Raw genomic sequence first — 27,980 nt, 5'->3', positions numbered from 1 at the left:
ACCGCATCGAAAACGGGGCCGGTCAACAAACAAAAAGCGAAGCGACAAAGATGACGATAATAGCGACGTATGCTGGCATCACCGCAAACTGGGAGACAATGCGAAAAACTGTCGTACACCATGCTCGTTCAATTCAAAACAAAAAAGCTAACGTGTGCAGTTTCGACACAGGCTTTGACGCTATGCACTACATATAAACGCCTGTTTATCCACGACAAACTAACCGACACTGACTTTTTAATAGATTCTGGTGCTGATCACTCTATACTGAGACCAACTCATCGTATGAAAGAAAAGTTACGTAGCAGCTATAACAATGCCAAAGTAGAAGAGTACGTACAATATTACGCGGCAAATGGTTCGCTAATATAAACATATGGCAAACGTCTTTTAACTGTAGGCCTTGGATTACGACGCGAGCTTTCATGGAATTTCACTAGCCAATTGCTCTACTTCGATAATTGGAGCAGATTTTTTAAACGAATATGGATTGCTTTTTGACATAAAACGCAAACGTCTGATCGAAAACGGCTGAGGCAGCGAAGGAATTCAACGCGCTGCTTCGACTTGGAATTTGCAGACCTTCTAAATCAAATTATGCTTCGCCACTAGAAAAACAATGGCGACTGGCGGCCGTGTGGGGACTACCGCCAATTAAATGCCCGTACAAAGCCGGACAAGTATCCAGTGCCCTACGTGCAAGACTTTACGAATATACTACATGGAAAAAAGATATTCAGCCGCATCGATTTGAGAAAAGCATATCATCAAGTCCCTATCGAAGAGTCACATATCCCGAAGACTGCCATCATAACCCCATTCGGCTTATTCGAATATGTTTTTATGGCCTTCGGACTCCGAAATGCATCACAAACATTTCAACGGTTAGTTGATGAAGTGCTTCGTGGACTTGACTACGTTTTCGCTTACGTGGAAGATATATTCATCGTGTCAGAGTCGTACGACCAACACGTACAAAATATCCGAGGCGTATTCAGCCGGTTGCGCGAATTCGAACTTCGCATCAGCGCTGAAAAATGCATCTTTGCAGTAAACAAAATAACATTTTTCGGACACGCAGTAACACCTGGCGGTATCAAACCCGTACCAGAAAAGGTGGAAAAAATACTATCCTTCAAAGAACCGACGATTGCGAATGACTTAAAACGATTTATGTTGATGATTAACTTCTACCGTCGGTTCATCAAAGATGCTATCGAGACACAACAACGATTACAAACTCTAATAAAACATAATAAAAAAAGATAAAACGCCTCCCGTGTGGACTGAAGATGCGAAGGGGGCTTTTGAAAAATACAAGAAACCACTGGCAAATGCGTCGGTACTCGTGCATCCAGCAGCAAACGCTAAATTAATTCTGGCAACAGACGCCAGTCCTACTGCTATTGGGGGAGTGCTTCATCAAGTTGAGGATAGTCAGCACAAGCCACTGGGATTTTTTTCGAAGCGGCTAAGCAAGGCAGAGATCCTGTATCCAACGTACGATCGAGAATTTTTAGCAATTGATCCCTCAATAAAATACTTTGAGTACCTATTGCACGGACGTGAATTCGAAGTACATTGCCATTGTCACTCGCGTTCACAACATTCAGCGAAAAAATTATTCCAAGACGTGCAGCACAATTAAGTTACATCAGCGAATTCACAACATATATGTGCTGAAAACTGACTGAGTTAAAATACCAATGAAAAAAAATTTGAAAAAAAATTTTAAATTTTATCAAAACATATCAGTTTTAACTTTCTTTGAGCTTAAGGCCTATTTTTATTTTTTTATGTTGTTTAAATGTGAAAATTAAATAAATAAAAAAATAAATGTAAGGCGCGATAACCTCCGAAGAGATCTAAGGCCGAGCTTCTCTTCCAATTTGCGTCGTGCTTCTCTTGATTTTCCCTACAAATTGGCCGGACGGGACCTACATGTTTTATGCCGACTCCGAACGGCATCTGCAAGGCAGATGAGTTTTCACTGAGAGCTTTTCATGGCACAAATACACACGGAGCGCTTGCCAAACACTGCAGAGGGGCGACCCCGCTTAGAAAATTTTTCTTCTAATTGAAAAACCTTATTTCTAAAATTTTGATGTTGCTTTGCCCAGGGTTCGAACCCAGGGCATACGGTGTGGTAGGCGGAGCACGCTACCATCACACCACGGTGTCAAAAATGTTAATATTTGATAAATTTATTAGTGTTTTTGTATTGTTGCTTGCAGTCCTGATGATGATGACCTTAGACTAAGGTCGAAATATCGATTAAATTAAATAATTAAACACAAAAATCAAGTGTTTTATTTATAAAAATAGGCCTTAAGCTCAAAGAAAGTTAAAACTGATATATATTTTTACCGGCCAATAATTAACTCAATTTTATCAAAACAAATACAAATACAATACTAAGAAATGTTTACTTGGCCAATTGTTGTATAACTATATGACTTTAAGTTATGTAGTTCACCACCGATTTTAAACATCTTACCAGTTATGGATAGACAACACATAATTTTTTTTTTTTAATTACATACACAGTTTTTAAGACATGTTTTGAAATTTGTGTATATTTACCCAACAAACCAATTTTATTAATCACACACATATCCTAAAAAGTGTGTATGCCATTTTGAAGAATTCAGTTTTGCTATCCAAAATTGGTGCATGGTTTAAAATCGGAAAAATGTAAAATTGCCACGGTGGTTCCGCTAATAAAGCCTGGGAAACCAGCTAACATTGGAGATTGAAATCGTCCGATATCTCTCCTATCGCCAGTAGCCAAGACACTTGAAGCCATTTTGCTCCCCTATTTCAAAGCAAATTTGCAGCTAGCCTGTCCTCAGCATGACTTTAGAAAGCTTCATAGTACAAACACCGCACTAAATGGCATTAGCACCCAGATAAATTGCGGTCGAAATCAAAACCCCACCATAGAACAATACTCGTTGCGCTAGACCTATCAAAAGTTTTACGGTCAACCATGGCACGTTACTGCAAGACCTAGAAGGGTGTACCCCCACGTCTTAAAAGGTGGACCGGAAATTATCTGCGTGGCCGTCAGGCATCGGCGCAATTTAGAAACGCAACATCAAAACCAAGAAGAATTAAACAAGGGGTGCTACAGGGTGGCGTCCTGTCCGCACTTTTGTTTAACTTCTACATATCAAAGCTACCTTCGCCACCGGAAGGAATTACTATGGTTTCCTACGCCGATGACTGCACAATAATGGTCACAGACCACAGATCGATGAGCTTTGCAACAGAATAAACGGCTACCTCCTTGATCTCTTCAGTTTCTTCACCTCGCGAAACCTGACATTATCACCGCCTAAATCATTGAAGACCTTATTTACAACATGTACGTCCCAAATGTCGACCATTTTGAACATCCATGTCAATGATACTACGCTACCGACTGTCTTACACCCCAAAATCTTGGGCGTGACGTTTCATCAGCATCTACATTTGGGTGAGCATACAGCCGCAATTGTACCGAAAATCCAGAGGCGTTATAAAATCCTCAAATCTCTTGCTGGCAGTACTTGGGAAAAGATAAGGAAACGCTCATAACCACTTACAAAGCAATTGGACAGCCGATTGCATGCTACGCGTCCCCGATATGGTCCCCAAGCCTAAAGACTACTCACAGGAAGAAGCTACAGGCCTGCCAAAATACTGCCCTCAGAACCGCCACGGGTTGCCATCTACATAATGAGGCAAGAATACTCCCCATTAGGTAGAGAAATGAAATGCTAACCAAAGAGTTCCTGTTGAATACCCAGAAACCTGGGCATCCCAACGGACATCTGATTGATGAGCCAACACCACCCAGGGGCTTAAGGAGTAATCTCCGTAAGCATTATGAGGAAAAACGGCACCTGAGAAACCAGCCGTATTAAGCCAAAAAACACAAGCAGGTCCTCAGTGAAATCCACAAACAGGCGTCGGACCTCTATGCCAGGAATTGACCGATGAATCCTGTACTCAAAGAACAATACCCTAAACTTGTAGAAGAGGAACGTACTCTCCCTAGGGAAACGCGAGTCACTCTATCTCAACTTCGATCTGGATACTGTAACAGGTTAAACGCTTACCTATCCAGAATCAACCCCGACATACAAAACATATGTCCTGCTTGTAACGTGTCCCGACATGACACCAACCATCTTTTCAACTGTATTGTGGAACCAACGCCTCTAACGCCCCTCTAATTATGGTCCACCCCTGTTGAAACAGTAAGTTTCCTTGGACTCCCGTTAGAGGATATTGATGACAATTTGTGATCGGTCCCACCTATTGGATGGGGCGAAGCACTGCCACAACAACAACAACAGTTACCCAAAGGTCTTAGGGGCAACGTTCGATAATACTCTGACCTGCAAGGCGCATGCCACCGATATTGTATCTAAATTACAAAATCCTCAAGTCGCTTGCCGGCAGCACCTGGGGAATAGATAAAAGATCCTAACCACGTACAAAGCAATTGGCCGGACGACCGTGAGCTGTGCGTCAACAGTTTGGTCGCCTGGTCTCAAAAACACATACTGGAAAAGGCCCCGAACACCACCTACATAGTGAGGCCAAAGATATGAGCATTAAAGAGCACAACGAAATGCTGAACAGGCAGTTTTTGCTAAATTGTCATAAACCAGGACATCCTAGCAAACAACTGCTTTATCTAACCCCGCTTCCATGGGGGTTAAGGGAACTACTTCATAAGCACTATGACGATATCCGGCACCTGCCAACAAAGCCGTTTGATCCAGAGAAGCATGAGCAGGCCCTAAGCCAAATCCACACAGAATCGGTAAACACTTTTGCCAAGACGGGCCCAGTGAACCCTGTATATCCTACCCTTGCAGAAGAAGAACGCACATAAACAAGGGGGACACGAGTCACCCTGGCCCAACTTCGTTCTGGATACTGTAATAGGTTAAACTCTTAATTGTCCAGAATCAACCCCGACAAACGTAAGGTATGCCCTGGGGACACATGACACCAACCATCTTTTCAATTGTAATTTGGAACCTACGTGTCTAACACCAATCTGCCTATGGTCCGCCCCTGTTGAAACTGCCAGTTTATTTACATAGATAAAAACTTTATGTGTGTGTGTGTTCACTGTAATTAGAAAATGTCCATGTAATAACTATAATGGATAGGCGTGATTGCATTTACGCCGGCGGCTACTTAGCGACATATGTCCAATTATTTTACAAATACTTTTAAGAGGGTCGTTAATTTTGGAGCGGCAGTGGAACACCACAATCAATCACGAATGCCGCTGTTGCCAGTTCAAACCTATGTTATTTTTGGCAAGCGCCAGAGAGTGGCGTCCTTTTTAAACGGTTTTATTTAGCTGGTTGGCTAGTAGGCATGAATTTTGTAATTGAAATTTAAGTAACTTACCAATAAGCTACAAGCTTGAAACTTGGAATATAGTTCAGAACCTGATGACAATGCAACAATCAGAAAAAAATACTCCGATAAGTGGCGAATGGATCGAAATATTTCAAAAAATCGTATTTGTGGTCCGATTTGGTTCATATTTGGAGCACATAATACATAAATGAACAGAAAGCGGCCCTTGAAAAAAATTGCCGCTAGGTGCGTAAGGATTGATATTCAAAAAAATCGTATTTGTTGTCCAATTCGGTCCATATTTGGAACGCATAATACATACATAAATAGAAAGCGACCTATGATACCCGATTTGACTCATATTTGGAACAAACACAAGTGACATCAAAATATTTGGCAGGAATGACCAAAATCGTCTTATCTGAACGATCGGTTGTATGGGAGATATATGTTATAGTGGTCCGATCCTACCGGATCCGACAAATGTCTAATATAATACAAAAGAACATCCTTGTGCCAAACTTCATTGAGATATCTCAAAATTTGAGGGACTAGTTTGCGTTCAAACAGACAGACGGACGGACGGACAGATGGACATGGCTATATCAACTCAGTTCGTCGCCCTGGTCAATTCGGTATACTTAATGGTGAGTCTATCTTCTATATTTCTCAACGTTACAAACATCGGGCCAAAGTTAATATACCATTTCATGTTCATGAAAGGTATAAAAAAAACTGCGGAAATTTGCGATTTTCGGAGTAACTAGTAAAAATGTGATAAAAGTCAGAAACCGGAAAACCGCTCGCTATCTATTAGTGTTTTTAATGTTGCTGTGGACATAAATAGTTTGCGGTAAGTTTTGTAATATTTCACTTATATTAGGACGTTTATCTTCTTTGCACTCACGTTACGTGTGAAAATATTAATTAAAAAGTTGCTCACCATAGAACAGAGCTGAATGGTTATTGTTTCTTCTCAATAAAAATCCCATTTTTCTCGAGTGACCGTGAGGGTTGAATGCAGTTTTAAACAATAAAAAAAAGTAAAACATTATCTTTTCAAACATCATAACAAAAACACTAAATGCAGTTTTAGCACAATTTTTGAATTTCAGTGGGCGGAAACATATTATTACTATGTATTATTCCTAATTTTTATCAATAAAAATTCCAGTTTTCCCGTGTGACATTGAGCGTTGAATCCTTTTTTAAGCAATAAAAAAGTAAAGCATTAAGTGCACTTTTGCATAATATACCTACAATTCGAAACTTTGTGGGCGAATAATACATTAAACTAAGAATTTTTAGTTTTGTTTAGTAGTGTTTTAACGCACTACCCTCATATTTCATATTAGTATATAAACAGAACAAAATATTGGTGAATTAACAGAAGTAATTGTTACGAATACCAATAACTACGTGTTTTGTTGTCCTTTCAATTCAATTTCAAGTGCTTTAAACGTGATATATCGAAGGAGGAAAATCATTGGAGGCATTATAAACAGTTTTAAAAGGAAGTTATCGTGTATCTGAAGACAACTTATGTTTCATCCTCGGTGATTTTTTTATTTATTTATTTAAAAGACATATTATTCCTACTTTTAATAAACGATGGACAGAAGCTTCACGGAAAAAGGATACATTTTTAATGAAAAAAAGTAATTGGTTAGAATCAGAATATTCAGTAACTGTACCGAACGCCGAAGACGTTACAACCGACTCCACACCATCTACTTCTTCTGTAAAACGTGGGAGACCGTGCGTATCTTATCCAGATTTGTCAGAATCCAGTAAAAGAAGAAAAAATACAAGTCTACTTAATGAATATGGATTTGAACATATCTATAATGCATATCTTCAAGGGTTACAGGAACAGAAGCTAAACTTGTGGAAACATTAAGGTTTGCTGAGGGTGAAAATAAGACATTATTCTCGAGTCTCATAGAAGACGCAAGACAGACAAAAATGTTAACGGATGAGGAAGCATTGAGCGTATTTATTGACTTGGATTTAACGAAAGCACATTATTTGTACTTGAGAAATTTAGTGAACGAACGAAAATGTTTTGTGTTTCCACCATATTACAAAGTGCAAGAAATTAAAACTACTCTTCAGCTATAGAAATTACAGACACAAGTGCAAAAATAGTAAGACTTCAAGATTTATTAGATCACACTGCTGCTAGAATATTGACAATAGATTGAGTATATAGGAATGGATTGAAAAACTTACTTCTATACAGTAAATGGGGCTGTGATGGTTCATCCGGTCAAAGCCAGTACAAACAAAAACTGCCAGAGGAGTCTGAACTAATTTCTGATGCAAACTTTTGTATCACTTCTTTGGTGCCTATTACGTTAATTAACCAACTAACGGGTGATGTTGTTTGGCAAAATTCGGTACCTTCATCTGTTCGTTTCTGTCGGCCTATATTAATAGAATTTAGCAAAGAAACTCCCGAGAAAACTAAAGCTGTTGTGGATGAAATAAAAGGTCAAATAATTTCTTTGGACCATCATTAATTAACAAAGAAGGTGAGGGAGTGCAAATGAAGCACGATCTCTTTCTTACAATGATAGATGGCAAAGTAGCTCAGGTATTAACAGATACGCCTTCGGGTTCCACATTAACAATATGTGGAGCTACTCCAATCACCATTTTTTTATGTTTTTATGATCTAAATTGATTTGTGTTTTGATGTACTATTTGGTTTTTGTAAGCATTAAAATAATAGTATTCATTGTTAAAAAATAAATATTGGATATTTTTGATAATTTTGAAATTCTTTTATTTTTTAAGGTATGGTTTTAAATTAACTCATAATACATTACATTCAATTTGAAGCCATATACCCTATTCTATATTTTTACAAGAAATATAAAAGTTATAGATTTTTAATCAGAAACAGGCCTTTGTTTTCCATAGTGCGCCGTGTTGAACGGAATTCACTAACTTTTCAAGATATGATTTGACCAGAATTCAATTAACGCTTTTTCGCTTATGATAACGTTGTTCTATTCACTAACTCAGGTTTAACAAAGATAACGAGGTGACCATTATTATCAGTTTAAATAAAAGAATCATGGAATTCTAGCTAAGGCTGTTGAAATATACATAACTGGCTATTTAGGCTTCAGATATTGAGAGCTGTACAGTTTTTCGATCTAGCAACAGATATTAGGATGAGTCCCAGAAAACTTCTAGAACTTGAGAAGGGGACAGATTTGATAGCATAGGCCTTGGTTCTTAACTTTCAGTTTGGTAGTCGAACATTATTCTGTGTTCACTATGGATATATATAGACCATGCTAGGTATTTGGGGACCGGCCACTCCAGGGCGTTGATTATATTACATTTTATATGTACATATATATGATGTGATCTAATGTACACTATTAAGGACTGAAACTATTTTCTTAGTATGTACATTTGTATGATTTACTGATTTCCTTAAAACTTTGTTTAATACAGTTACAGGCATTGTCGGCAAAAATTTGTGTTGTATGTTTTTGTTAAGAGATGAAATTTGCAATTCCTTTGCGATGTAAGTAAACTTTTAATGCAAATAAAAACGGTGTATGTATGAATGTATGTATGCGTGTGTATACATAAGCACGATTGCATACACAGCATGAATATTGCGAAAGCATTTGGTTAAAGCTCTTGCTGAGAAAAAATACATAAATTTATATTTTAAAAGTATAAAACGTTCAATAGCTAAAACTTAAGAAAGCTAACAAGTATCTAACAGTAGATAACAATATTTTTTGTTTTGAAATTTTTTAAGCGAAAACGATTATCTGAATTCTGCCTAAACAAGTTAGAGCATTTTTTTTGTTTGTTTAATTTTTCCTTTCAGATTACTAGAATAATAAAGTAACAATAAGCGCCCTATCATACAAACTTTACTTTAATTCACAAAGGTCCTGAGTAACAATTTTGAAATTACACAGCAGGAGCAAAAATCCATTCATTTTGACATTTACTGCATGCAGATATGACATTTTAAAAGTTGTATAAGTCTGAGGATGCTCTTCGAAATATGTACCACACCGAAATCTATAAAAATCGAAGTTTCGAAGAAAGTATTGCTGAGCTGAGGACCTTTGTGAATTTTGTTGGCGATACATAATTTTTTTTTTGCGAGTGTATATTTACACTTGTGGGCTTGCAATATTGAGCACGAGAACTGCTGATCAGTATCGATACCAAAAGTACTTACTTAGTATCGATTATGAGAACTGAAATGTACTCAATACCATACATATACTCAATACCTAAAAGGAACTCAGTAACTAAAAAATAATCATTTATTAAGAAGCGCTCAGTGCGTAAATAGTACTCAATAAATAAAAAGTACTCAGAGTCTCCAACAATGCCAGCAGTCAAAATGACCTAAGTACTAGAAATATATGCCGCCAATAAACGCCTCCGCCGATTTTCGTCGTTTTTCGCACGTCGCAACCAAATGTCAAAAATACGGGCGCCGCGGCTTTCAGCGCGTTATTATATTTTCTACTCATTTAAGACTTTCTAAGCCGTTTATTGTTGTTATTTGGAATATTGGTCCGATACGGTCGAAAGGGGTATCAACGGATGCGAATCAATGTCTGTTATAAAATTCAATTGCGAAATTTAGTTCTTTCTAACCGTTACAAAGTTATTTAAGGCGCTTTTAAGCCAGCTTAATACGGATTTTGCATCACCAAATTCACCAAGTTATTAAAACAAAACACTAATAGAAAAATTATATAATAAATTTAAATGCCCACTTTGAATAATTTTTTAGATAATTTATAAAGAACAATGAATTCAAATAAAATGACCCAAGTAGAACATGTTTTCAAATAGTCACAGCCGAAAAAACTAGAGGCGCCTTTGGGGCTACCAACAATAGGCCAGCATTTTGATGCTGATCGTTAAAACTGTGTCACGAGAATATTGACTATTAATAGACCATTAATAGCGGTCGTAAGTCAGCGTGAACAGCAAGGATCCACAAATGATTCAAAGAAATCGTGTCTACAAGAAGTATTAGGAGTTAGTCCAGAACATTTCCCGCGGTGAAACTACGCTTTACACGAGACATACAGACGAAAGTGTGACCATTTAAAGTATTTCAATTTTTTTTTCGGCAAAAGCAGCAGTACCAGGCACTAAGACCGGGGTTAGTTTCGAAGCCTCCCTGGAGTAAGAGAATGAAGGAAAGTCCTTCTGCAAAGAGCTAAGCCTGCAATTCTTTCAACGATCCGCAATGTTTTGGGGCAAAAAGGCCGGATTTTTTTCGGAAATGGCCAAAACGTCGATTTCCTTAAATACGTAATATAAACAAACACTTTCTTCAGTATTGTTTTTAAATAGAAAAATTAAGTTTTTTAAAGTACACCGGCGTCGTAGCCGCCGCTTTGGAGTTGCAAAGTTACATCACCGGCATAACGTGCATTCTTCACCAAACATTTCAATATACGTATTCAGAAGAATTTCATATAATGTACCCGGAATAAGCTGGAAACATATTCCACCGAATGGATGTCATTTCGAACAAACATTCATCATATATGTAACTGCATTATTAATAAAAATTGCCTTCATACATCTCCCGTGGTAGAATCAGTTTTCTTCTATTTAATTTCTAAGTACGTAAACTAAAAACGAAAACTAAATATGTAGCTTAAAATGTATTGTAACGATTTTACTGCAATTCTGCTTATTTGCAACCTTCAAATAACGTTCGAATCTGTCGAATAAATAACTCCACTATTCAATAATGAAAAATGGCCTTTATTAAAGTACTTCACAATAACACTTATACTTCTGATAGCTTGCTTAAATAAAACTGATTGTCGTGCCTCTACTGTTGCCGCTTTTATACTCTGTGATTTCTCGTTCGCATACTTCTAGGCGGTTCCATTTCTAGAACTTACTTCTCGTTTACAAACTATAAATTTATCAGCTATAACTACAGATGCACAATTTTATAGCTTCTAGCATGGCCCATGCGCGTGTATATGTGAGTGATACTTGCAAAAATGATTGCATACTTTTGGGAGTACCTATCTCAAATATATGCATGTGTTTGTGCGTTACTCGCCGCTTTTATGGACAAAAGGGTAGATATAATGATTGATTTGTTGATGTGTATACTAGTCACTCTTTAGCATCGGCTTAGAGATGATACTATCCCTTAGTGTTGCCAATATTCGTCACAGTATGAAAACCTTTACACGGGTGCACGATAAGAGCAAACCGCTTCTAAAGAATTTCAATTGCATGCACTTTTGAACAAAAAATTATCACAGGACGATTCTCCAGTGTTCTTAGAAGCTCCCCCAAAAGTTTTGCTGTACAATTAGGGATGAAATCTGAAATTTTGTCGTTTTAAAAATATCTGAAGTTACGTGCTTTCGTTGAAGCACAAAAATTCAAATGTATAAAAAAAACATGATGTGTTATAATTTCATAGAACATAAGTCCAAGTTACATGCTTTTGCATTACCAAATTTACCAAGGTGGAGGGAGGCAGCCGCTTTCACCACGAAGGTGTTAGAAGAGGACCAACAGCCAAATGGTGCTGTGAGTCGCACAGAGGAACATCCGGCACAACAGTAACAGGAGGCTGAAGGGGGCTTCGAATACTCTAAACCAAAGGGGCAAGGGGAGTACGGCACCGTCACCACGAAGGTGCTAGAAGGGGAAAAACAGCCCAATGGTGCTGCGAATCCTACAGATAACCTCCAACACAGTAAAGTGGCGTCGAGCGAACTCCTCCTAACCCTTGAGGAGGATTAGTTTGACGTGGCGCTGATCCAGGAGCCGTGACTCTCATCGGGAGGAAAGGTTTCTGGACTTAGCGCGCGCGGATTTGGCGTTTACTACGCGCAAACGGAAGGACGGGTGCGATCTGTAGTAATCGTAAGGAAACAGCTGCATTCATATATGCTGCCTAATCACACTACTGAGGACCTCGTAGTGGTGGCCGTTGAGCAAAGGAATAAGCAGGCATTTATCCTGGCATCCTGCTACGTGGCTCTTGCTGCGGAGGTTCCACCGATGTAGTGCAAGAAGCTAGTATAGGACGAAGGGCGCAAAGGGCGGTTGGTATAGGCGCGGATGCAAATGCGCACTGCAATGCGTGGGGAGGAGCAGATACGAACGAGAGAGGCGAATCTCTATTTCGTTACATCCTGCAAACCAATTTGCAGATAGCCAACAGGGGAAATGTCCCTACATACATTGGGCCAGCATCCAGCAATGTTTTGGATATTACATTGAGCTGCGAACGTGATATATCAAGGCAATATTGGATGGTTCTTGATAGACCATCCTTCTCCGACCACGCGTATATCAGCCTCAGCATCCCCTTAAAGAGGGTAGAGGAGGGAGGAACCTTTAGAAACCCTAGCTCAACGAACTGGACTAAATTCCACAAACAGGTAGAAACAAAACTGGGACAACCCAAAGAGGTTGCCAATGTGGAGGAACTGGAGGAGTCTAATGAATTCCTAACAAGGACGCTTATGACTCGTATAACAAAGCTTGCCCTATAAGAAGATTCAGAGGAAGAACAAAGCCGCCATGGTGGAGAAATGAGGTGAGTCTTCTAAGAAGACAGGTAAAAGAAATGTTTAAGCTAGCAAAGACCGCGGAAAGCGAAGCGTGTCGGGACGAGTAATGGGGATCTACAAGCGTAAACTTTCCAGGGCGAAGAGAATCTCATGGAAAAATTTCTGTACGGACATAGATTGCTCCAGCGAAACAGCACGGTTGAGAAAAGTCCTAGCAAGGGGAAACATAGTCCAGGGACTAATAAAGAAATAGAACGGGTAATGGTCACGTAATAGTGAGGAATCCCTTGAGGCGCTTCTCGATACATATTTCCCATCAGGAGATGGTTTAGAAGAGCCAGCAGACAGCACTCACACTTCGATCACGAAGCGGGTAGTGCCGGGCTTGGTAACCGATACCAAGACCGAATGAGCAGTGAAGACATTTTCTAAGTTTAAATCGCCGGGTACAGATGGTATATTTCCGGCCATGCTACAAGTTTCAAGTAGAGCGGTAGTGGAATGGCTTAAAATAATATGGGTGCATAAGACTGAATCATGTACCGCACTCTTGGAGAACTGATCGTGTAGCTTTCCTACCAAAGGCGGGGAAATTTGGTCACGTGTATCCCAAAGACTATAGACCCATTAGCTTAACATCATTTCTGCTCAAAACCTTTGAGAGGCTGATAGATGAGTACATAAAGTCCAACGTGGATGAAAAGCTGCTCTCCACAACACAACATGCGTACACCAAAAGCAAGTCGGTAGACACTGCACAGCATAGGGCGGTATTAAGCATAGAGGAAGACCTGGAATATAAGGAATATGCTCTAGGAGTCTTCTTAGACATTGCCGGGGATTTCAATAATATTTCTAAATGGGCGATTATGGATGGTCTTAATTACATTAAAGTACATCCAGCCTTAACGAGATGAATCGGCTGCATGTTAAATTGCAGGGCGATTACATCACAATGGGGATTGCACGAGGCCACGAAATCAGTGGACAGGGGCCCGCCGCAGGTAGGGCTGCTGTAGACGCTGGTCATCAACAAACTGCTCAGGCGATTCGATGAGGGACATGTAAAACTTACGGCTTACGCAGATGACGTTGCAATTGTCATAATTGGAAAGTGCCTTCCAACGTATAGCGCTTTGATGGATCGGGCGCTTCAGGATATTCATACCTGGGCATCAAATGTCGGGTTGAAAGTCAACGCGGAGAAGACGGATATGGTCTTGTTTACAAAGAGGTATAAGGTGCCAAATTGGATTAGGCCTACGTTAGGAGGGGTGACCCTACAGGAGAAACCTTGCACAAAATATCTAGGAATCATCCTAGACAGTAAGCTGTCATGGAAGCTCAACGTGGAGGAGAGGGTGAATAAGGTTTAAACGGCACTTAAAATAATGCTGGGGTGCACGTGGGGCTTATCGCCCTCTCTTTCTCATTGGGTTTTTACAGCGATTGTAGCGATTGATGTTTGGTGGAAAGCCACACAAAAAACAACCTACCTCAAAAAATTAGAGGTGATATGCAGACTATCAATGCTTAGCATTACGGGAGCCCTGAAAACAACCCCGATGGCTGCACTGTATGACATTCTACACATTCCACCTGTAGACCCGGTAGCAAAGAACATAGCGTTAACAACTGAAACCAGACTCGATGCCTCGGGGCAGCTTGAGCGCCGACCATACGGCCACAGTAGTATAGCGTCATCAATCACAAGACGAACAGACTACCTGATTCCCTATGTGCGCTTCGAGAGCGATCTTAAGGCCACAAGAGACGTGGACGGTTGACGAAAGGGTACTCAAATGGCGGACGAGGCGATACATGTGTACACAGATGGTTCCAAAGTAGTGGAAGGATGTGCTGATGCGGAAATAAACAGATTCTGCAAGCGGCCAGATCACTGTAGCGTTTTCCAAGCGGAAGTATTAGCCGTAACCAAATCATTAGAAACACTGGAAGAAAATAGTTTAAACTACAACCGTGCTAACTTTTATATTGACCGCCAGCAGCAATTAAGGCAATAACCTCGCATAGAACAGCGTCTAGAAGTGTGTTAGAGTGTAAGAGTCTCTGCAAAGAATCTGGACAGGGAGAAGAACACATCTATATTGGGTCCCAGGGCATATGGGAATAGATGGGAATGAGAAAGAGGATGAACTGGCTAAAAAGGGCGCATCCCTTGCTTGCTTCGTAGACGTCCTAGTTAGACTGGGCGAGATTAAGCGAAGGCGAGTCGTGCACATGATCGATCAAGCAGGAAAGGCGTGGGTTCAAGCGTCGAAGATTATGTGTAGGTCTTACAACCTTAGACTAACAAAGTTGCTTCTATCATTAAAAAGAGAGGACTTTAGACTCATGACGGGTATTCTGACTGAACCCTGCCTTCTGGCTTCACATGCCTTTAAATTAGGCTTGGTCAGTGATAGCAGATGTAGGAAGTGCGGGCTGGAGGAGGAAACAATCGAGCACGGTCTGTGCTCGTGCCCTGCGCTTGCCAGGCTAAGACTGCAGCTATTAGGAGTGATACAGCTTTCAGATCTAGAAGCACCAAGTGGCTTAAAGTTTAGGAAGCTTCTAGTATTTGCCAAGAGGATGGAGTTATTTGATAACTTAGGTCCTGGTTTTTGATAGGGTTTTCAGTTTGGTCCTTAAAACAAACTTCTGGTAACACTACGGACTTATTCAGTCTATGTGAGGTCCTCATGGACCGGCCAGTTCAACCTAACCTAACCTACATGCATTTGTACATAAAATGCTGAACCCGTGTCACTTATATGGGGTGAAACTTTACATTTTGTGTAATTAACTCAAAAGTACTAATTGAAACTGCCAGCCCCTTATGTTTAAAAAACTTAAGATCGTAGGCTATCCAAAACTATAAATGTCTTTAGAATTTGTCCAAAAAAGGTAACGTTATTTTGTTCTATCACGGGTGACATATTATGTATATAAATCACGTTTTCCTAATCACCATATTTTTCGAAATCTCTCACATCTAATGAAGTGATCTCCCAATTTGTCTAATTGAGTAGCCAAATGGGATTTCTTGTGAAATAAGAATAGCAATATTCCAAAATTTTCCAGAAAAGTAAGAATATAAGTAAATAAAAAGATTTTCTACTACAAAAAATGTTACAATCTACCGGAGAGTGTAGCTGGTCAAATAAAATGTATATATATAATATTATATAATATGCATCCCAGATATATGAGAGGGTATGCCCACAAGTGTAATGAAACACTACGTAAACTTTTCTACCAACGCTACAAGGCCGAATTTAAATCTAGATCTTATTTCATACAATTCATTTACGATTTTGTATAGTTATATCACAAAAACTACAATTAGAAGTGATATATATCAGTGCATATATCAGTGAAATAAATTATATAAATTCCATGCCACTGGAATAATAATCATCGTCATCGTGGTAATATTGATGATCTTCAACATCCTTACCTTGCTGTCCAATGCTACAACGGGGTAATGTGGCATACGCATTAGCAGCTGGTCGTTGTGGTGGATACGCTACCGGAGATCTTGGAGCTCCGACCGGTGGCCCTGAAACAGATCCAAATGGCCTGGCATAACCCTGATTAACCTAGAAGCAAACAATTTAGTCATAAGTAAATTAAATTTAAAAAAAATAGATTTCCTATTTACGCTACGGCAGCAATTAAAAACGTATGAGCACTGATGATTTACAACATATTAATGAGTTAAAGATAACGTAAAAGCCGTTAGATAAATAAAAATTAACAAAACGAATTTCGGCGCATATTTTCGTCTACATTTCGAATAAAAGTGTCTTAGTGACTCGATGGCTATTATCAACTATCTTACCTTATAATGGATATTCACACCCTTACCAGGTGGCGCAACACTGCGAATAACACTGCCCGTTAAGGTAACATATTCGCCAAATGGTTGCTCGTCCAACCCGGGCTCAAGTACCAATGATTGATTTGTCAACATTTTTGACTCAATCTCTACGTGTGTGGGGTGATTACTTTCCGATTCAATTATCAATTGTTCACTATCGCAACGATTGCTACTTTCACTATTGCTATCTAAGAGTGTTGCGTTGGCGATTGTTGAACCAATTGCCGTTGTTGCCGACACTGACGATGTTGATGACGACAGTGTTGTTGCTGCAGAGGCTGTGGTTGGCAACTTCTCTTCTACCTGCTGACATGGATTAAAATTTAATTGATTAGCTAGCGTCGCCGTTATGGCAGCAACAATCGATGATTGTGGTGTGGGTTCAATAATTGTTTTGGTTTTGACAGAGTCTATATTGTTTTCAAAGCCTGGTACTGATGTTGAGTTGGATTGTGTTGGCTGAGTTACCAAGATTGGTAGTTGTGTTGATGTTTGAAAAGTTATGGCAGTGTCGGTGGTATTATTTGTGTTTTTGATACAAATATTATTGTTCAGGGAATTGTCAGCAGCATAAAGCGCATTTGTGCGTATTTTAGTGTTGTTGTTGCTTTGTGTGAGCAACTTGTTGGAATACTCTTTCAAGAATTTACTATTAACTCCAATCGAAGGATTATTTTTGCTGTCAAAACCATTAAACACAGCCGCGACTTCACCACCACCCTCACCACCATTGAAATGTTGGTTTTGCGAGTTCATATGGTTTTCATTGTGTAGTCTCAATTGTGTTGTTAGAGCAAGAGTTGGCGGCAGAGGTAGCGGTGGGGGAGGTGGCAGAAATGTTTCTGTATTTGAGTCTTTACTTATTCCATAAAATGAAGAAGACGATGATGAGGGTCGACGTGAATGATGTGGAGAAGTAGGGAGGCATCCACTGGACATTTCCTCCATAGAAGCGACTTCCGATGTTGTTGTTGTTGGGATATGAGCTGGAAATGCTGTTGTTGAAATAGACGAAGTAGTCAAAAGTGTGGAGAGACTGCTGTTTGTGCGTACATGTTGAAGTGGTTTTTCTTGCTGTTTGATATCGGCGGAGCTGTTTTCGGTACAATCGGGGTATTGACTATCAATTTCTAATTGTTGTAGTAAAGTTGGCGAGGGCGGTGTTGGCAATGGCAAATTACAGCTATTCTCTTTACTTCTCTCAGTACATTGGTGAAATTGAGTCTTCGTAATTTTTTTTATATTCATTCAAAGGTATGACAACATAATTAGTTGGTTAGTTAATCACAGCAGCGAACAAGAAACATGAAGCAGCGTGGTAAGAAATATAAGGTAAGCATAATGCATGTAAGTATAGGTAAATATATTTTATTCATTAGTTATTTTTATAATTCGTTAGAAAAAATGTCTGGGAGTTTCTAAATATATGAATGATAAATGAAGCTGGGCAAAATATTTTATAGCGAACTACTAAATTTAAGTGGAGCCACGACACACAACTTCAAACCCCCAACCAAAACAACTTTAGCTTCCTGTACTTATTCAGAGCCCTTATTAACCTGCAGTCATAAATAATTAAAATAGAACGGTCAGCGAAACTTTTCCAAGCTATTTTTTCTAAGGGAGGTTACTTTAAAAAGATATACATGCATAACATTTCTAAAGCAAATAAAGATATTCATTTTAACATTTAAATTTACCAAATACTGTATATTGGAAAGATTTTCCGTCATCCCTTGTCAAATTTTATTTTGAGACAAACCGGTTTCGGCGTTGTGCCATCATCAGCGTCGATTTTCGTTCTAACCAAATACTTATAGCGTTTTCTTTTCTGAAATAAATTGTTGCCTAAGTAAATGGTAAAGCCTTAACAGAGTTACTCCTCCCTTAATAGAGTTACTAACCCAGAAAATTTTGAACATTTATAGTGCATGCAAAGAACATAAATGGCTACCCCGTATTAGCTGATTTTCACAAACGCGCTGTCAATGATAATAAAAATTCATTAGCAATTATTTCCTTCATTTCAATTTTCTTCGCCTAAAAATATGTGAAGATACGCAAATAAATTGTCACGATCAGCTGTTTAGCAGAGTTGCACTGCCACAGCGCCATTTTATGCAGAGTAAAAGTGTAACGCTTTTGCGTTGGGAGCAGGCAACAATTTTCACAAAAGAACGAAAAACCCCGTAAAGGCGTTACCTGCTTTTTAGAACAGAACAAGAAAAGAAAACGCTATTAAATTCAAGCGCTTACACATACTGTGAGATGAACGCACCTCTGTCCATTGTTGAGCTCGCGACACTTTTGTGTAAAACTTTTATAATTTTTATCGAAACTGTCAAAGTGATACAGCAAGAAGTAATAAATATAGTCATCCAGGGTGTTACGACCGCGACATTATACAATTGATAAATTGTGGGAAACTCATTTCCATACCATACACTGTAAAATTGTCCCACTAAACTCAGTAAACCGTCTCGCCATATCTAAATTTTAAAATTTTCCTATTGATACTGCGTTCAAAGAAAAAACTCTTAACCCTTTTTGAATATAGGCATTTTTAAATGTTACCGTAGCGACATATCGGTGTTAGGGGCGCGCCATGGTTGCTATATAGAAATAAAATGCATCATATCTTGATAGGCTAAACAGCTGCTTTCGTGTGGTATCAATATTGGTGTAAAATATTTTTAGGTCATATAGGTCCAAACTTTGGTCAACATCTCGAAAACGAGGGCTAAGATGAAAAAATTATTAGTACCACTGAATTCAGCGACTTGGGATGGTTATATCCGCCCGTTTACCGCTTGATTAAAAAATTCCAGATTAAAAATTGTGCCTTAGCTGTCAAGGAGAATGTACCAAAAGTTACGTTTGCGACAGGAATACGGTCTAACATTTCTAATTGATAATATAGTTATATTTAGATACTATTTGACACGTATGCAAAGAATTAAAAATGCGGAAATTCTAGTTCTCATGTTATTAAATTCCCAGGCGCCCCCCCCCCCCCCTTTTCTTGTAACGGGCGCGACACTATTTCTTTTAAAGCTAAGATGTTTACTGTGAGTCGTATATATTTCCAAAGATCTTGACATTTGTTTCGAAGTAGGGAAAAATATATCAAATTCATTGCAGCTCAATTTGATGTTTGTAGAAGAAGGGCAACTTCGTAAAAAATCGTTGCAACAACGATTATGACTTTAAAGATGTTTTGAATTATCTTGTTATCAACTATAAACCAAACTCACAACATCGTCACAATATCCCAATGCAAGAAAATGTTAAATTAAAATGAAGCAGCCTTACGTGAATGAACGTAAGCCTTTTTGGATCGTACAAGATGCAAGTTATTATATTATTAACTCAGTGGGGTCTAATTTGGTGGAACCAATTCCTTAAAAAAATGTGTTTTCACTACAAATTTTATTATTTTTACTCCGATCTCTTGAAAAAATAAAGTGAGAACTTTTACGGAAATATGTATATATGAAACTATTTAGGAGTCTTTGGAAATATTTTTTTTATTTCTATAACATGTACAAACCACTAGTGGAGGTTATCTTTGATACCTTACATTTAAAAATTGCTTTTAAAATCGTACCACAGTTGTGAATATAATGAGGCAGGTGAAAAGTTAGGGTGACATATTATTCCAAAAACCCCATTTATTCTAGAAAGCCAAGACTTAGTCATAATTGCAAAATTTCGCATTTTTATACTCAGCTGAGGAGAGCTCACAGAGTATATTAATTTTGTTCGCATAAGGGTACCCTGTAACGGCATAAACTAATCGAGATAGATATAGACTTCTATATATCAAAATGATCTGGGCGAAAAAAGAAATTCATCCGTCTGTCCGTAAACACGAAAACTTGAGTAAATTTTGAGGTATCTTGATGAAACTTGGTATGTAAGTTCCTGGGCACTCATCTCAGATCACTATTTAAAATGAATGAAATCGGACTATAACCACGCCTACTTTTTCGATATCGAAAATTTCGAAAAATCAAAAAAGTGCGATAATTCATTACCAAAGATGGATAAAGCGATGAAACTCGGTAGGTGGGTTCACCGTATAATGCAGAATAGAAAAATAGCAAAATTCTGGACAGTGAGCGTGGCAACGTCCTCTTTTAAAAGAAGATAATTTAAAAGTTTTGAAGGCTGTAATTTTGCAGCCCTTGAAGATATCATGATTAAATTTGGCAGGAATGTTACTCTTATTACTATATGTGTTCTAAATAAGAATTAGTATAATCGGATGACGAACACACCCACTCTTTAAAAAAAAATTTAAAGTCAAATTTTAAGAAAATTTTAATATCTTTATAGTATATAAGTAAATTATGTCAACATTAAACGTCTGTATGGTGCAAGAAAATACAAAAATAAAAGAAAATTTCAAAACGGACGTGGCATAAGTCGAACAAAAATTTACCAATCCTTGTGAAAATGGGCGAAATAGGTTGAAGCCACGCCCAGTTTTTATACACAGTCGACCGTCTGTCCTTCCGCTCGGCCTTTAACACGATAACTTGAGCAAAAATCGATATATCTTTACTAAACTTAGTTCACGTACTTATCTGAATTCGCTTTATCGACTATGATATAAAAATTTCGAAAAATTAAACAATGCCATAATTCTATACCAAATACGAAAAAAGGGATGAAATATGGTCAATGGATTGGCTTTTGGCGCAAAATATAACTTTAGAAAAAACTATTAAGTAGAAGAAAATGAAAAAGTTCTGTAGGGCGAAAAGCCCTTGGAATCATAGCAAGGATACTGATCGTGGTATTACATATATAAATAACTTGGCGATACCCGACAGATGATGTTCTGGGTCACCCTGGTCCATATTTTGGCCGATATCTCGAAAACGCCTTCACATATACAACCGAGGGCCACTCCCCTTTAAACCCCTCATTAATACCTTTAATTTGATACCCATATCGTACAAACACATTATAGAGTCACCCTGGTCCACCTTTATGGCGATATCTCGAGAAGGGGTCCAGCTACAGAGCTAAGGCCCACTCCCTTTTAAAATACTCATTAACACCTCTCATTTGATACCCATATCGTACAAACACATTCTATAATCACCCCTGGTCCACCTTTTCGGCGATATAGATAAGGCTTCCACCTATAGAACTAAGGATCACTCCCTTTTAAAATACTCACTACCACCTTTCATTTGATACCCATATCGTACAAACACATTCTAGAGTCACCCCCGGTCCACCTTTATGGCGATATCTCGAAAAGGCGTCCACCTATAGAACTATGCCCCACCCCACTCCTTTTTAAAATACTCTTTAATGCCTTCCATTTGATACCCATGTCATACAAACACATTCCAGGGTTCCCTAGTTCATTTTCCTAAATGGTGATTTTCCCTTATTTGTTCTCCAAAGCTCTCAGCTGAGTATGTAATGTTCGGTTACACCCGAATTTAGCCTTCCTTAATTTAGGCATGGAATTATGAATTTTTTAGTATAGCAATGAAGAAGAATGTTTGTACCTGGCCGGCGCTGCCTCAAAACAAAAAACATGTTTTAGATGGTTTTGTTTCGTTTCTAAATATTTTTGCGCACGACTGTATTGAGCTACATATATCTATAAAATAATGCTTATAAGAATAATATATGTCTTTAAATTTGCTACCACGTTTTTCCATCTTTCTCGATACAGTGTCAACATTGTGATTAACGAGCTTTCGAAACAAAACTTGCTATGTGCAATCACCATTTTAAACATTCCCCGTTTGGGGATTTTACACTGCTTGTTTAAAAATCATCAGTTGGGCTTAAAATCTAAACCAAACATATTTAAAAATCGCAGTAGTGTAGAAGGGTTTTGAACTTCAACTCAATATAGGGCAACTGAATTTAACGAATTAATGGTATTCTAGCATAATGTCAACAATTTCTAATTTCACAACTTATTCATCCTTCTTTTGCTTTTATGGAATGAAGGCTCCAACACAGATAAGAAAAGGGCTCATCAATTTAGGTCAAGGTCAAATAATACCAGAATGCGAGTTCACAACACCGGAAAAAGAGTATTCCACAAGTGCTCGAGAGATCAAGATTTCCATTTTTTATTTAATGCTGATGGTGTTATGCAATGTTACCACGCTTAACCTTGTGAATATATATAGTTTCTTCTTCTTAATACACTGAGAAAGAAATATCTTTTATATAGTGGAATAAGGAAAATTAATAAACGTATTTAACTTTTATATGAAACTTTTAATGCGATGTTTTTTAAATTTATTATATATATCAATTCAATAAATAAATTATTGAGCTGTCGTATTTGCTGCAGCGGCCGGTAAAAATGCGCACCACCATTCGAACGCGTTGGATAGAAGCAAACTAATCTAATTAATTACATCGAAATCACTGAAACTGACAGTGAGCAATTTAATTGCCAATATCGTACAGCCCGATCGTAAGACACCTAATCGATACTCGGTGGATATGGGACACTTCTGAATGTACATATGTACGCACATATGAACAAATATAAAAGTGGGTAGGTGAATAATTGGGCCCTGCAGGAAAACAAAAATTAGTGACAAATATGTCTCGTAACACACTACTGTGGCGATAGCCCTACGATAATTAAATCTCATCAATTATCCACATTCGTCTAAATATTGCATAAAATGCTGTTTAAGAAAATACATAGATACATATGTAGTAGAAGAGAGAAGATTAAAATAGATATGAACTTAAGGAAAAGTGGCCTCAACTTACTCTCATAAAAATTTCATAAAAATCCAGTTTTATAAGTCATTAAAAAACTATAATTCCATTCGAAAGTCTCTGTTGATTTTAAAATGGGACAACTGGGTAAGAGATCAAAAAATTTGGCTTAGTTTGGAACTATCGAAGAAGAGAGCTTAAACTACTAACTCCCTTTACATAATTTTATAGCAGATCGAACTCAATTGAAAAAAGCGTCACTCAATATTCAAGATTTTAAAATGTTGTCGCCATTGCGTTTTAACTTAAAATGATTCTTACGAAAGTTTGAAGATTTTTGAACAAGGCGTTGGAAAAAAAAATACTTTCAGTATTCGCAATCGCTAAAAACTAAAACATGATACCGCAAATTTTTCGTTAAGGAATATAATTTTTAAATAACCAATATACTCGTAATATATTATTATTTGTATAACGAGTTTAAGCTGAGCGAGGCATTAATTATTACATTATGAGCTTTATTTATGCAAGTAGTAGCCGTAACCAAAGCAGTAGAAACACTGGAAGAAAATAGCTTAAACGGCATCCGCGTCAACTTTTATATTTATGGCCAAGCAGCGATTAAGGCAATAATCTCGCAGGATCTAAAAGTGTGTTAGAGTGTAAGCCAGTCTCTGGAGAGAATCGGGACAGGGAGAAGCATACATCTATATTGGGTCCCCGTGCACTTGGAAATTAAAAACAGGATGAATTTGCTAAAAAAGGCACATTCCTCGAAGTTTGCGCCGTAGACGCCTCAATTCGATTGGGCGAGATAAGAGAATGCGAGAGGTGCACATGATCGACCAAGCGCGAAAGGCATGGACCCAAGTGCGGGGCTGCAGAGTGTCGAAGATCATGTGTATGTTTTACAAGCTTAGACTAACAAAGTTACTCCTATCATTAAAAAGAGAGGAATGTGGGCTCATGACGGGACACTGCCTTCTGGCGTCACATGTCTTTAATTTAGGCTTGATCAGTGATAGCAGAAATTCTTTTGATCATAGTTTTATGAAGCCCATCAAACCGGGAACGTTTCCGAAATGATGATTTTGCAATATTTATGCAAAATTTTGTCCTTAGATGATATAAAACCAGTTTTTTTCATTTAATTAGGTTTACATGCCACGACTACTCACTTTAGTATTAAGAACGATTTATGATTTCAATCTCGATGTCTCCTAAACAAGCGTTCCCGGAATTATGCACTAATTTTGTACGGAATCCAGTGATAGCACTTTTATCTTCCTTTACTATTCTATGTAGTTCAACTTCAACATGATGACTAATTTATCTGTCAAAATACTTTTCAGAAAGGCTTCCCAAGGACCTCCAGTGAAGAAAGTTTTGACATGTATTTCCCGCGTTCCCGAAATGACGAATTTATACTCGGACAATTTTTAAATCGTATCCATACCACGACACTTTCAAATAATTTTTTGTTGTGTGCTTATTATAAGACATTTATATATGTAGATAACATCCCGTTAGTAGTTATTTAAAATTAATCACACTTTACGTAATTTTTGGTCAATTGAAATTTATATAATGAGTTTACGAAGCATTTTGATTTTTCAAGCATTTTTCTTGGGATAAAATTTTAATATAAATGAATTTAGGCTGTGTGCGAGTTTGCCTAAATTACGACCCAAATTGAGAAAAAACCTAAATCACTGAAAAATGCCGGTAAGACAGTGAAAAGAAAAAATTTAGATTCTTTTTTCAGCATACTTTTCAACCTAAATTGTTATGTAAAATACATATGTATGAAAAAACAAAAATACATTTTTTTGCTTATTTAAAATAAAAGCACGAATAAAATGAACCTTTGGACGATGGCTCAATTATATGGTTGGCTCATCTCATCAGCTGATTTTATTTATTTCATTGCATGGTCGATGGGATTGTCAAAAGGAGATGGCAAACTCAAAATGAAACTAACACATTGGCAACATTTTCTTACACATACAAAAACTGCCAAACTTTATGTTTCCATTCCATACCATTCGCACCAACACCAATACACAGATTTTGGCAATTTGAACAGACATATTTTGTTATAGTACAGATGAGCCAACCATATAGTAGTTGAACCATGCCTTTGGACAAACAAAATGCCGATTAATGGATGTATCTCATGGCTAGTGAAGTGTTGATTGTGTATTAGATGATATGACGAAGATACGTTTCGCCCCAAGCAAAAATAATTTGAAGGACACTGCGAATACAACTGACCTGACTCAAAGACCCAAAATATGCTGATGGTTATATGCCCAGTGTAAATCGTCCCTATAAGTTGTACGTCCACTATTGTGTCGGTGGAAGCCCTCACAAATAAGCTCTTCTTCGCCCAGCCAAACGATTACCTTGAGTCAGCTGCTATTTCTGCCATATTTCTTTGAGCAAAACGTGAAAATATGTAATTTAATGATTTTTTTTGGTTTTTTGGTTTTTTGTTTAGCATAAATAAACAATTTAGGTTGTGAAATGAACTCGCACAGTTTTGACCAATATAAATTTAAAATTCCCTCGGACGTTAGTGATAAAACACTTTCCAACCAAAATGTTCCACCTCCATGATTTTATATCTTATACGGAGGATAAGAACGGGTTTTGTGCCTATGAGAGACCCTGATTCAAGATATAGTTGGTAACAATGCCTAATTTTATCATACAAATAGTTAAGTGCCAAACGTAATGTTCTCAGTTTAAGTTTATGTTGCATGACACTGTTAGTTTCCGTTATGAAACATCTTTTAGGCTGCAGCATATTCAAAAACGAGGTGCGTTTGAAAAATAATGGTTTGTTGCTTTAGTTTTGCACAGCTCCATACTAGGCAAATTACACATGTTTGTTGTTGCGCTTATTTTAACTGCTTCAAGCTACTAAATGTATTAAAAATAATTGAGTAGATAATGACTATTTCATATTTGAAACAAAACCGTTTCTTTAAACTGATTAGCATGAAAAATACAACCAATTATATATTCGCAGAGAAATTTATGCTTTTGTATTGCACAACACTGTGTGTAAATATTTTCGCGATGCACTACAAAGCAACTCGGGTGCCAAATATTTTATGGTTGATTGGTAAAAGGGAAATAAAACCGTTGTGTCCCTGCAATAATGAATTCGATATTTTTAGAGAAATTTCTATATAAATTTAGCGCTACGCTATAAGCAGGTGCCAATTGAAAGGAAGTCAGTGAGCCATGAAGTCTTATACGATCAGTTAAATAAATGTCTAAGCACCTAACAATTTGTATCTGAATAATAAATGCATTTGTTGGCTGATATTATACAATAAATTTGCACAAAAATAATTTAGAAAGAAAATACATTTTGAGCAACCAAACAAGCATAAAAACAACATGCAAAGCATTCATTTGCATTCCTTATTGAAATACAGGGCTATCCATTTTGTAATTCAGAAAGTAAAGATTTTACATTCGATGGCAAAAAGTATTGATCCGTTACCAAATTTTAGTTTATTTTTCATATTTATGTATGTTGTAAAACGGCACTACAATTTTTGCATTAAACTACGTATTAAAAATTAAAGAAAAAAAAACTTTTTTAAAAATAAGCTTTTATTATTTTGGTTAATAAAATTAACTAAAAAGTAAACAATAAATTGACTCTAAAGAAATATAACACCTTATAAGTTCATTGTAAGCTTAAACGATAATTAGGCTTTTTCGTCTGCGACAAAAAAAATTCTATATTGTAGATAATTATATATTTTTAACATTAAAACTTTACACCTAAATTATTAAATCTTACAGTTTATATCACAGTCCTAATTGTTCTAATAAAAAACGTGTTAAATTTTGATGGTATAATTAAGAACATTTAGGATCTCCTTTTCTTGCTATCGCAATGTAACACGCTTTTATTAGAACAATTAGGACTGTGATATAAACTGTAAGATTTAATAATTTAGGTGTAAAGTTTTAATGTTAAAAATATATAATTATCTACAATATAGAATTTTTTTTGTCGCAGACGAAAAAGCCTAATTATCGTTTAAGCTTACAATGAACTTATAAGGTGTTATATTTCTTTAGAGTCAATTTATTGTTTACTTTTTAGTTAATTTTATTAACCAAAATAATAAAAGCTTATTTTTAAAAAAGTTTTTTTTTCTTTAATTTTATTTTTTACTTTTTAGTTCGTTTTATTAACAAGTAATAGAAGCTTGTTCTTATAAAAGCTTTAAATATAAGTATAGGGGGTGAAACAAAAACACATATATCAGTTACATCTGCGTATAATGCGTATTGGAATTTATTAGTACACATTTTATGCGCAGCAACTTCAGAGGTGTATTTAAAGTTTAAAGCATTGTAAATATAAGTCTTGAAGTCATGAGCCTGGGCATTCGCGCAATTTTAGTGATGTA

At 37.3% G+C, this 27,980-nt stretch overlaps 1 protein-coding gene across 13 annotated transcripts in view; it reads right to left on the bottom strand.

The window, feature by feature from the left end:
* Zasp52 (Z band alternatively spliced PDZ-motif protein 52) overlaps positions 1-27,980 on the bottom strand; it is a 526,437-nt gene that overhangs the window by 47,928 nt on the left and 450,529 nt on the right. For 9 of the 13 annotated variants that reach the window (XM_067773268.1, XM_067773270.1, XM_067773271.1 and 6 more), the window contains 2 exons: positions 16,780-17,124; positions 16,396-16,537 (listed from right to left, as the gene is read on the bottom strand). The exons of 1 other annotated variant lie outside the window; for it this stretch is intronic. In XM_067773268.1, the coding sequence (XP_067629369.1) occupies positions 16,396-16,537; positions 16,780-17,124 (487 nt within the window). Of the gene's footprint in view, positions 1-16,395; positions 16,538-16,779; positions 18,017-27,980 lie in introns of all 13 variants that reach the window. 3 more of the 13 variants (XM_067773276.1, XM_067773267.1, XM_067773269.1) reach the window with 3 other exon arrangements.

This window comes from Eurosta solidaginis, chromosome 3 (assembly GCF_040869045.1).
Source record: "Eurosta solidaginis isolate ZX-2024a chromosome 3, ASM4086904v1, whole genome shotgun sequence".
Lineage (NCBI taxonomy): Eukaryota > Metazoa > Arthropoda > Insecta > Diptera > Tephritidae > Eurosta > Eurosta solidaginis.
This window is presented reverse-complemented; position numbering and strand designations above follow the sequence as displayed.